Source organism: Hyperolius riggenbachi, chromosome 6 (genome assembly GCF_040937935.1).
Source record: "Hyperolius riggenbachi isolate aHypRig1 chromosome 6, aHypRig1.pri, whole genome shotgun sequence".
In the NCBI taxonomy this organism is placed as follows: domain Eukaryota; kingdom Metazoa; phylum Chordata; class Amphibia; order Anura; family Hyperoliidae; genus Hyperolius; species Hyperolius riggenbachi.
Window position 1 is genome coordinate 162,610,948 of NC_090651.1, and position 12,269 is coordinate 162,623,216.

At 43.1% G+C, this 12,269-nt stretch overlaps 1 protein-coding gene across 1 annotated transcript in view; it reads right to left on the bottom strand.

Moving 5' to 3' along the window:
* Positions 1 to 2,024: 2,024 nt before the first annotated feature.
* Positions 2,025 to 12,269, bottom strand: part of TPR (translocated promoter region, nuclear basket protein) — a 191,083-nt gene continuing 180,838 nt past the window's right edge. Inside the window, exons 50-51 of the mRNA XM_068240152.1 lie at positions 3,289 to 3,387; positions 2,025 to 2,184 (exon numbers count right to left, since the gene is read on the bottom strand). Coding sequence (XP_068096253.1) covers positions 2,138 to 2,184; positions 3,289 to 3,387 — 146 coding nt within the window. The 3' untranslated portion in view covers positions 2,025 to 2,137. The remainder of the gene's footprint in view (positions 2,185 to 3,288; positions 3,388 to 12,269) is intronic.

Genomic DNA, 12,269 nt, shown 5'->3' on the forward strand with positions numbered 1-12,269 from the left:
GGTGTTGTTGCCCCCCTCCTTCATACAGCATACCTGGTGTCTAGTGGTTTCCCATCCCTCATCCAGCATTACTTGACATCTAATGGTCCCCTTCCATATAGTGTTCTCTTGTAGCCTTGTGGCACCCTCCTTCCCCGTGTCCCCTAATTGCATAATGGCAGCGGAGGTGGTGGAAGAACAATCTCACCTGACCCGGATTTATTACACACTGGGTAACTGTATCGGGGAGGGAGTTCATTAGACACTAGGGAACTTTCTAAGGGAGGGAGGTGGCGACTAGACATTGAGGTTGATCCGTGACTTGGTCCCAGTGTTCAATTTTCGGCACAATTTGTATTTGAGTTTGACACCCCTGTTCTAAACTATGCACATTGTCTAGCTGTCCTGCTGATCCTATGCCTCTAATACTTTAGTCAATGACCCTGAACAAGCATGCAGATGACATGTTCTGACTGGATTAGCCACATGCTTGTTTCAGGAGTGGGAATGAGACAATACTTCAGCCAGTGGGGACTGCCAGGTAATGGTTATTGTTTAAACGGAAAGCAATATGGCAGCCTCCATACGATTCTTACTTCAGATGTACTTTCAAGTTTATTTCATGTACAAACAACACTGTCCCAACTACTAGAACAGATTCTGAAATATACCATTCAACCTTGCCCTCCATTTAAACAAACTAAGCATACAATTATTACTGGTAAGTGCATGAATGTTATATTTGGACTATCGGTACCCTAACATCTGTAATATTCTTTACAGATACTGGTGAAAAAACACAACAGAGACCTTTTATCCTGTGCAGAGCCAAGTCCAAGTGGTTTGTCTCCACTTGTTTACAGCTATTTTGGGTAAGGCCTTCCAATGATTAATTTGGATAAAAAAAAATCAAGTACTGTTCAGCACCATTGTTAATATCGCATCAATAATGAGGGAGTGGAATAATACGTTATCAAAGTAACCAGTATTCCATTTTTCACAAGGCATTTGCAAATGTATTCTAGCAAATACATCTGTAGACATTCAGGTACCTTGAACTGTACCAGTAAAGCACAGACCTATGTACATGCTGTGTCATCCAAGGTATTTCATGTGATGTGATAAAACACACCTTGAAATTAGAATGCTTATTGTGCAATGTTAACTTAAGATGATTTCTTCGGTAGAAGCAAGTATCTGTATAGTCCTGAGGTTTCACATGTCCTCACCACTGCCAGAACCCCATTCCTTTTAATGGGAATCTTAAGTGAAAAACTTATGGTATAATTAATTGTATGTGTAGCACAGATAGGAAATAGAACATTAGAAGCAAAGATATGAGTTTCAGATTATTTCCAGTACAGGAAGAGTTAAACTTCAGTTATCTATGCAAAAGAGCTTCTCTGAGCTCTCTGACTAATTTAGTCGAAGAGCAGTGGTATTTTCTGAAACACACACACACACACACACACACACACACACACACACACACACACACACACACACGATAAGATTTTACTGCAGGGAAGTTCAAAGGGTCATTAGCTCTGCTCTGTTTCATAGTTTAAAATGCAGAGAGTATAATTTGCTTCACTCTAATATTTGCAGTTTACAATGTTAAAGAAAAAAAAAAAAAGCTATACAACTCAAAATAAAAATATATCTTTACTAGTAATTTTTTTTTTCCGCTTCAGTGTCACTTTACAGCCATGCACCAGTCCATGTACAAGGGCAACCATACTGCTCATGTGCAAATATGATAAAAACCTGTGCGATGATATGAAGCCACTCATGGACAGAGAAAATTGCTTCATGCTACAGTACTAGGCAGGCACGGATTGTACTTTCCCATGCGCAAGTATAGCTACAGTGAGACAGGTGCAAGGCCATGAGAACATATTCAAACTGCTGGATCAGTGGGCTTGAGGAAGATAATGGAAGCCTCTGGACTATAGAGAGGCTTATTTCTATTGATGTATCCAACTGTCACTTTTCTCCTTACAGGTTCACAATACTATTAACGTAATTAAATCAACAGAACACCGTTTCTAGTAATACATTTTTAATTTTACCGATACAAAAAAAAAAAATTAATGAATGCTTAAAATCAGGAAGGCTGCTTCATGTATTCACAAACAGAGAAAAATGTACAATGCTCTTAAAAGTTGTTTCTTCTTATTCCTCCTCTACCACCCAAAGGAACTCCTGCAAATGAAAAAAAAAACACATTAGATGGGGGGAGACCTCGGGGCTACACAAATTTTATGCTGAAATCTATTAAAAAGTGGTTTAGTGTTGGTCAGTAATTGATCCCTCTCTTATCAGATCAATCTTGGTGGGATTTATCTGATGGTAGAATTGTATGGACATCTATACGTGTACTACCATTAAATAAGTAAACCAACACTTTAAATGTCCATTTCAGCTCAGATTTTCTTCTATACTTCTTAGCATAAAAGGGGTGTAAAACTAAAATGTGGTAAGAAGTGGGTGGCGTACGAGGTGACAAACCATCAAGCTTTATGTGCTCATTGCCTCTGGAGATGTAAATTTGGTCAAGGATTCAAGCTACAGGCTGTCAAACTTGATCTCCTCTGGAATGAGTCAACATTCAGCAATCCACTCCTATGAGAGAAATTAAGTAGGACCTAAGAAACATAAGACAAGGCCAGGTGAAAGTTAGGTTGGCTATGTTCCACTATTGACCAGACTAGCACAGACCAATGAATCACCCTCCTTTACAGTCAAAAATCAAAGACTTGAGAAATATCACCTGTGCATGTTTTGTACACTAATTTTGGGAAACATTTCAACCTGCATGAACTGACAAATACAGTAATTTAACATGGTCTTTAACAGAAACTTTAGAATCCTGGGTCTTACAGTCTTCTGCAGTCCTCCTATGATTGCATGGGTATTCTACTTGCTGTTAAATTATTCACACAGGAAGAGTCCGTACCCCATGACTGTAAATATGTGCTATTTGAACTTCCTGTCAGTTATGTAAATTCCTATGCAAAACAGAAATGTGCCTTAAAACAGAAGGTATTTGCGATTATTCGGGTTGGAGTAAGCATATGAGGTCTCCCACAATGCATCACTGCTGAATATGCTAATAATCACTTTGTTGTCTTTGACCACTTAACACACCTCCAGAACCGCTGGAATGATGCATCAGCTTACATATTGTACAGAGCCACAATAATCCAACATGCATACAAGACGGATTGGTTGATGCTCATCAGTGCATGGCATGGATTAATGTGGCTCCATGTGGTACACTGCAAAGCGCTGTTCATATAAACATACCTCCTTGTCTATTGAACTGACGTCCTCTAACAGCAGGCCTTCCTGTCTGGGGATGAAGCCTCACTCTTCTCAGGTGTTTTGGTTGACTGCTGCTTGTGTCTGTTTATATGTGAACAAACGCAAAGTTAACAGACAATTATACATACCCCAACAGAAATATATATTTTCTTATTCATAGGGAGTGCAACTCAGGCCTGAAGCATAAATTGTGCTGCCCTATCTCTGCTTCACTATGCGGTTCTTCCTGGTCAATAATTGCTGGTCATTTGATATGAGTCACATGATTAGTAGACACCAGTGTTCAAAGAACCTAGAAAAGCTTTTCCTATGAAAAAGATTCAAGTGCAGCTTAGGTCCTAAAGTGTGCTAAGCACATGTCCTCGTTTTCCATGGTAAACTAATATTCCTTGTTTCAATTGTAATAATGACAGTTGTTTCTTCTGACATGTTTGTCTAGCTTCCAACAGTCATTCTCACAAACTAAGGAGGGCAAAAACAGGACACAGAAGCAAGGATTTCCTGTTCCCCTATGACAGACTGAAAACATAGCTAATCTAGGAAACTGAGAGCAGACACGGTCTTGATATCTATCATTTTTATTAGTACACGAATTCAACATTTATTTTTATACAGGTTTGCGTCCCCTACATTGTGCCCAATATAAGACAGCCATCAGGGTGGCTTTTCCTCCCCGCACTGTCTCTTTGGGTTTCAGTGGAAAGAGATTGGTGCATTTAAGGGGAAGTACAAAAATAAAGGATATTTTTCAAGTTTGCGCAAATGAGCATTTTAAAGAATCAAAATGAAATCATAAACCATTTATTGAAATATAATTCCTGTATAAACTGATCGCAACACTAATTTATTCATTGTTCTGCATTTAAGTGATAGCTCATCTACAGAATACGAGGAATAGTGAATAGCAGTTAAGTCGCACATCTTCCAGATGACTTCCAAGGAGGATGGAGTACTATTATTATTTATTGTATTTATGAAGCGCCAACATATTACGCAGCGCTGGACATTAATTTAGGTTACAGGCAATATTTAGGGGTGACAAACAGCAATATGACAATACAGGAATACAAGAAAACCAGATCACACACCATAGTATGAGTACAAGGTAATGCATAGTCAGTCACTGGAGGGGAGCATGGAGATTAGGCAAGTTAGGTTCACTCAGATGCATAGCATGGGTTTACAGTAATGGAGGTGCAAGATCAGGTAGGACACAAAAGGAGGAGGACCCTGCCCAAAGGCTTACAATCTAGAGGGAGAGATAGGGACACGAGAGGTAGGGGACCAGAGTTCAGCTGTGGGTTTAGAGCAATTGTGAGGGGTGGTAGGCCAGAGTGAAAAGGTGAGTTTTGAGGGCCTTCTTGAAGGTGTTGAAGCAGGGGGCTGCCCTAATGGGTGGAGGTAGGGAGTTCCATAGTGTTGGAGAGGGTCTTGAGAAGTCTTGGAGGCGTGCATGGGACTGGGTGACGGTCAGGCGAAGTTCATTGGAGGAGCGGAGTGAGCGGCTTGGTGTGCATCTCTGAGTAAGATCAGAAATGTAGGTTGGACAGGTTTTGTGGACGGATTTGTAGGTCAGACACAATATCTTGAATCTGATTATGGACTGGATAGGAAGCCAGTGGAGGGATTCACGGAGGGGAGCCGCCCTGGTGAAGCGATGGGAGCAGTGGATAATCCTGGCTGCCGCATTCAAGATGGACTGCAGTGGGGCTATTCGGGTCATAGGGAGACCAGACAGAAGGGCATTGCAGTAGTCGAGGCGGGAAATTATGAGGGCATGGATGAGGAGTTTGGTGGTGGCAGAGGTCAGGAAAGGGCGAATCATACAGATGTTACGAAGGTGTAAGTTGCAGGACTTTGTGAGGTTTTGGATGTGGGGAGTGAAGGAGAGTGCGGAGTCCAGGATGACACCCAGACAGCGTGCTTGAGAGGTAGGGTGAATGGTAGTGTGGTTAACAGTGACCTGCACATCTGGGAGGTCCAGGGATGACCGGGGTGGGAAGATCATAAATTCCGTTTTGTCTAGATTTAGTTTCAGGAACCTAGTGGACATCCAGGAGGAGATGGCAGATAGGCAGGAGGAGACCTTGTCCATGGTAGTGGTGGATATGAAAGGGGTTTGGAGGTAGATTTGGGTGTCATCTGCATACAGATAGTTAAAATCCATGGAGGAGATAACCTTGCCAATGGAGGATGTGTATAGGGAGAACAGTAGGGGGCCAAGGACCAAGCCTTGGGGGACTCCCACTGAGAGGTGGTTGGGGGTGGACGAGGACTCCTTGAAGGAGGTTGTGAAGGAGCGGTTGAAGAGGTAGGATGAAAGCCAGGTCAGGGCGAGATCGTGAATGCCCATGGATTGGAGGGACTGGAGGAGTAGGGGATGATCTACTGTATCAAAAGCTGCTGAAAGGTCAAGGAGGAGGAGAATGGAGTATTTACCTTCAGCTTTAGCTAAGGCAAGGTCATTGACCACTTTGGTGAGAGCCGTTTCAGTTGAGTGGGCAGGCTGAAATCCAGATTGCAGTGGGTCTAGTAGTGAGTTGGCATTGAGGTACTGGGTCAGGCGTTTGTGAACCAGACGCTCAAGGAGTTTTTAGGCAAAGGGGAGGAGGGCGATCTGGCGGTAGTTGGAGGGTAGCAGGGGTCGAGGGAGGGTTTCTTGAGCAGGGGCAGTACTGTGGCCTGCTTGAAGTCTGAGGGGAAGTTGCCTGTGGATAGGGAGAGGCTAAACAGGGTAGTGAGGACTGGGGCCAGATCCATGAAGTGAGGCTGAAGTAGATCAGAAGGGATAGGGTCAAGGGGGGGAGGTAGTGGTATGGGAAGTCTGCAGTAGGTGGTCGACTTCCTCAGTGGTAGTAGGAGTGAAGGAGGTGAGGGGAGGATAGGGTGGAGGAGGAGTTGGTTGTGAGCGGGTGGGAGGTGAAGATCGAAAATTGAAGATTGGATATTTCCTGACGGATGGAGACTATTTTGTTGGTGAAGTGGGTGGCTAAATCTGTGGCAGAGAGGGAGGAAACAGAAGGTGGAGGGGTGGGTTTAAGCAGGGAGTTGAAGTTGCCAAAAAAATGTCGGGGATTGGAAGCTTGTGCTCCGATGAGCTTGGTAAAGTATTCCTGCTTCACATGAGCAAGGGCAGTGTGGAACTGCAGCAGGTTAGTCTTGTACTGTAAGAAATCCTGGTTTAGTCGAGTTTTCCTCCATTTTCGTTCAGTGGCACGTGTTTCCCTCTGGAGGTTGCAAGTATGGGTAGTGCGCCAGGGCTGGGGGTTAGGGGGTCGGTTGCAGCGGAATATTGGTGGAGCAGCTTTCTCTAGGGCTGATGAGAGTTTGAGGATACTGAGCTGCAGCAAGATTAGGACAGGTTAGGGTGGGGAGAGTGGAGGAGAGGCCATGGAGGGTGTCAGCAAGGATGCCAGGGTTGAGCTTGCGTAGGTCTCGCTGCCATCGACCAGGTGGGTGGGCGGGTAGGTTGGAGGTGCCTTCCGTGAGGAGGTTGAAGGTGAGAAGGTAATGGTCTGAAGGTGGAAATGGTGCGATGCCGAGGTCTGCAATGGTGGTGGATTTAGTGAATACAGGGAGTGCAGAATTATTAGGCAAGTTGTATTTTTGAGGAATAATTTTATTATTGAAAAACCATGTTCTCAATGAACCCAAAAAACTCATTAATATCAAAGCTGAATATTTTTGAAAGTAGTTTTTAGTTTGTTTTTAGTTTTAGCTATTTTAGGGGGATATCTGTGTGTGCAGGTGACTATTACTGTGCATAATTATTAGGCAACTTAACGAAAAACAAATATATACCCATTTCAATGATTTATTTTTATCAGTGAAACCCATATAACATCTCAACATTCACAAATATACATTTGGCATTCAAAAACAAAACAAAAACAAATCAGTGACCAATATAGCCACCTTTCTTTGAAAGGACACTCAAAAGCCTGCCATCCATAGATTCTGTCAGTGTTTTGATCTGTTCACTATCAACATTGCGTGCAGCAGCAACCACAGCCTCCCAGACACTGTTCAGAGAGGTGTACTGTTTCCCTCCTTGTAAATCTCACATTTTATGATGGACCACAGGTTCTCAATGGGGTTCAGATCAGGTGAACAAGAAGGCCATGTCATTAGTTTTTCTTCTTTTATACCCTTTCTTGCCAGCCATGCTGTGGAGTACTTGGACGCATGTGATGGAGCATTGTCCTGCATGAAAATCATGTTTTTCTTTAAGGATGCAGACTTCTTCCTGTACCACTGCTTGAAGAAGGTGTCTTTCAGAAACTGGCAGTAGGACTGGGAGTTGAGCTTGACTTCATCCTCAACCCGAAAAGGCCCCACAAGCTCATCTTTGATGATACCAGCCCAAACCAGTACTCCACCTCCACCTTGCTGGCGTCTGAGTCGGACTGGAGCTCTCTGCCCTTTACCAATCCAGCCACGGGCCCATCCATCTGGCCCATCAAGACTCACTCTCATTTCATCAGTCCATAAAACCTTAGAAAAATCAGTCTTGAGATATTTCTTGGCCCAGTCTTGACGTGTCTTGCTCAGTGGTGGTCGTCTTTCAGCCTTTCTTACCTTGGCCATGTCTCTGAGTATTGCACACCTTGTGCTTTTGGGCACCCCAGTGATGTTGCAGCTCTGAAATATGGCCAAACTGGTGGCAAGTGGCATCTTGGCAGCTGCACGCTTGACTTTTCTCAGTTCATGGGCAGTTATTTTGCGCCTTGGTTTTTCCACACGCTTCTTGCGACCCTGTTGACTATTTTGAATGAAACGCTTGATTGTTCGATGATCACGCTTCAGAAGCTTTGCAATTTTAAGAGTGCTGCATTTCTCTGCAAGATATCTCACTATTTTTGACTTTTCTGAGCCTGTCAAGTCCTTCTTTTCACCCATTTTGCCATGCCAAAGGAAAAGAAGTTGCCTAATAATTATGCAAACCTGATATAGGGTGTTGATGTCATTAGACCACACCCCTTCTCATTACAGAGATGCACATTACCTAATATGCTTAATTGGTAGTAGGCTTTCGAGCCTATACAGCTTGGAGTAAGACAACATGCATAAAGAGGTTGATGTGGTCAAAATACTCATGTGCCTAATAATTCTGCACTCCCTGTATAAGGTCGAGAGTGTGACGTGCAGTGTGAGTGGGGGCGTTGGTGTGTTGTACTAGGCCATGTGAGTTGGCTATGGTGAGTAGCCGGGTCACAACAGAGTTCTTGGGTTCATTGATGGGAATATTGAAATCCCCGAGGATGATGGTGGGGAGGTCAGAGGAGAGGATGTGTGGGAGCCAGGAGGCAAGGTTGTCGAGAAATTGTCATGTGGAGCCAAGAGGGCGGTATAAGAATGCAACAATGGCTGGAAGTGGATTGTAGAGGCGGATAGTGTGGGCCTCAAATAATGTGAATACTGACAAATAGTCAAGCTCATGTGACTGCAATATATTACATGTGTCAATTTTGTTTGAAGAGCACCTCCGGCCAAAAAAAGTTTAACGGCAATACATATACAGTAGCAATCAAAAGTATGTGAACCCTTTGGAATTATATGGATTTCTGCACAAATTGCGGTCCCCCCCAAAAAAAAAACAAAAAAAAAAACAAAAAAAAAAAACACTCCTGCATTTTTAAAGTTTGCAAAAGAGCACCTGGATGTTCCACAGCAGTACTGGAAAAATATTCTGTGGACAGATGAAACCAAAGTTTAGTTATTTTGAAGAAACACACAGCACTATGGGCTCTATTCACAAAGCATTACCGCATTCAGTAATGCTGAAAAAACCTGATTTTACCGATCATCTTCCCAAGTTACAATACACTAAACCTATCTCCGCACAGAAAATCACAGTTCCCGACTAGTGAGGTAAATTACAGACTTGTGCGGTAATTACCTTGGGAAATGTCAAGATATGTCAATTCACAAAGATTTCCGCATGTAATTTACCAGCCAAAAGTGTTCGTTTTTCTCCAGCGCACAGCAGCTGATAACTGGCTCTCCCCATGCTGTCTCTGTGCGGTAGATTTGACAGACAGCCTTTGGGGAGAGCCAGGCAGCTTCTCACGCTGATTTGATGCAATGGAGCATCGGGTGGGTCTTTAACTGTATCAAATCAGAGGAAGCTGACAATTCTGCGGGCATCCCTTTAGATAAGAACATTTGTATTGTAGCATTGTATTGTGAGCAAAACCTCAGAGTCATACACACAGCTCCCTGCTAGAAGGCTGGTAAGTGACCCTTACCGAGTAGGGCTTAGTGAATTGAGGCATATGTATGGAGAAAAAGAGACACAGCACACCAACATCAAAATCTCATCCCAACTGTGAGGTATGGTGGTGGGGGCATCATGGTTTGGGGCTGCTTTGCTGTGTCAGGGCCTGGACAGACTGCTATCAAAGGAAAAATGAATTCACGAGTTTATCAAGACATTTTGCAGGAGAACTTAAGGAAATCTGTCCACCAGCTGAAGCTCAGCAGAAGATCGGTGTTGCAACAGGACAACGACCCAAAGCATAGAAGTAAATCAACAAAAGAATAGTTTAAAAAGAAGAATATACGCCTACTGGAGTGGCCCAGTCAGAGTCCTGACCTCAAACTGATTGAGATGCTGTGGCATTACCTCAAGAGAGATTCACACCAGAATATTGCTGAACTGAAACAGTTCTGTAAAGAGGAATGGTCAAAATTACTCCTGACCGTTGTGCATGTTAGATCTGCAACTACAGGAAACGTTTAGTTAAAGCTATTGCCAAAGGAGGTTCAACCAGTTAAATCCAAGGGTTCACTTTTTCTACCTGCACTGTGAATGTTTACATGGTGTGTTCAATAAAAACATGGAAACGTTTATTTGTGTGGTATTAGTTTAAGCAGACTGATTGTCTATTGTTGTGACTTAGATGAAGATCAAATCACATTTTATGACCAGTTTGTGCAGAAAGCCATATAATTCCAAAGGGTTCACATACTGTTTGCTACTGTATGTAGTCTATGCACTGTGGACAGTTCTATCTGTAGAAGCACTTTATTTCTCCTCATGTTGAAGCCTTGATAAAATGCACCCTCAGCATGCATCCTCCCCTCCAGCCTGGTTCCTTCCCCTACTCTCTGCCTACCTGTATCAAATTACTTCTCTTTACACAGTGTGTAAGAGAGGAGAGACAGAAGAACTGATGCAGCCTGTCTTGTTCTGTCTGTTTGCTATAATCATCATTTCAGATGTCTGTCTGCCTGCCTGCCTGGTTTATTTCACATGGACATGGGGAGTGGCGTTAAGACATCAATACCCCAGCATCCTTTGCATCTATGGTTTGGCAAGAAAAAAATTCACCCTGGCCCAATTTCCCACTGGGGGTGAGGATTTCAAGACCATATGTGGAATACGGACCGTGGGGGTGAGAAAATCACACTTTATTATGTGTGATTTTATATATATCTTGGCACCTTATTACGTTTTAAGCAAACTGTAATTTATAATTCAGGTACTCTAACTACTTTACATTCCAGAACGTAGATTCTACATCCTAATTAGTGCTGCTGTAGGTTTCAGGACGTAGAATCTACAATAGCTACAAATGCGCAGGCTGGAGATAATGGGGCACCACAGCTCAGCTATTAATAAAATATGACATTTGGGGTATCATTTTAACTGGGAAGGGCCAAGTAATTAATTTTTATATATTTTTTTTATAACTGTGGGACGTGTCATGAAAATTAGGAAGTGTGAAAATTATTTTCCGCACTTACGCCCAATTTTTTCCCATAGAAGGACTATAAAAATAAAACCGTTCAGGGGAAAAAAGATTACCCTAAGAAAGCTTAGATTGCACAAAAAAATAAGGCGCAGTATCGGCTCTCCGCTCGGAGATAGGTGGAAATAACCGATCGGTGTCGGTCCGCTCTACTGCGCAGGCACAAGTCTCCTGCACTTGTGTAGTAGAGAGGACCCAACAGAGATCGGCTATTTCCACCTGTCTCCGTGCTGAGCTGCAACAGCGCCCCCCGCTAGAGCCGGGAAGGTAAATATATCAAGCCTTGTCAGGCTTGTCGAGCGTGGATTGCAGGAGACTTAGGGGGAGCCAGCGCTGGATTGCCTGCAGCTACAGGGGAGTGGGAAGCCTCAATAGTACCCTGAGGCTTCCCCCTCCTGAGGTAAGTACCCCTCAGGGGAACTTTTTTGTTACAGAGTCTCTTTAAGGGGTAAAAACTGTGGAATGCTAACTGGTTAATATATGAGGGAAAAGAAGGTGACTAATATTTTAAATACTAAAGGGAAAGTAAATGTGTAATGTAAAAAAAAATAAAAAATACAATCCTGGGTATTATTCAAATATCTATTTGCCTTTTACTTGTACTCAATCTACTCTAATTTTTTTTTCTGTTTTTTGACCCGGGAGCCAATAACATCTTAGCTTTTAAAACTGTCCCTTATTCACCTTTTCTGTTACAATAGACTCCAAAAACAAAAGGACATATTACATGTCTTTTTGTGCTTTTTCTATCGTCAATGGAATCACTATTACTCTATATCAGTGGTCCTCAAATGCGAATGCACCCCCCCCCCTCCGAGGTTTTCTCACTGGCCCCCAAACACAAAATGTATAACTTATAGATGTGGCCCACTGCACCTTTAAATATTGACAGCCCTCATATAGAATAGCAGTGCTGGCACCACCCATCCACATACTGTAGAAGCCAGTGAGTAGTTATTCACTGGCTTCCAACTCAGCGTCAGGTGACACTGCTGTCCAACTGGACTGCAGGTTGTTACCTCGGTATGCTTCACTGTCTGGTGCACAAAGACGTTCTTCGCAGCGCCGCATGACTGAATTGCTGCTGCTGGGAGGTCTTCTCCAAGCATGATTGGGGGGAATCAATACCTAGATTTAATGTAATGCTGTAATGATTGTAATGTTTTTCTGCATCATTTTATGTATGTTCCGGCCCCACAGCAGGCTGAA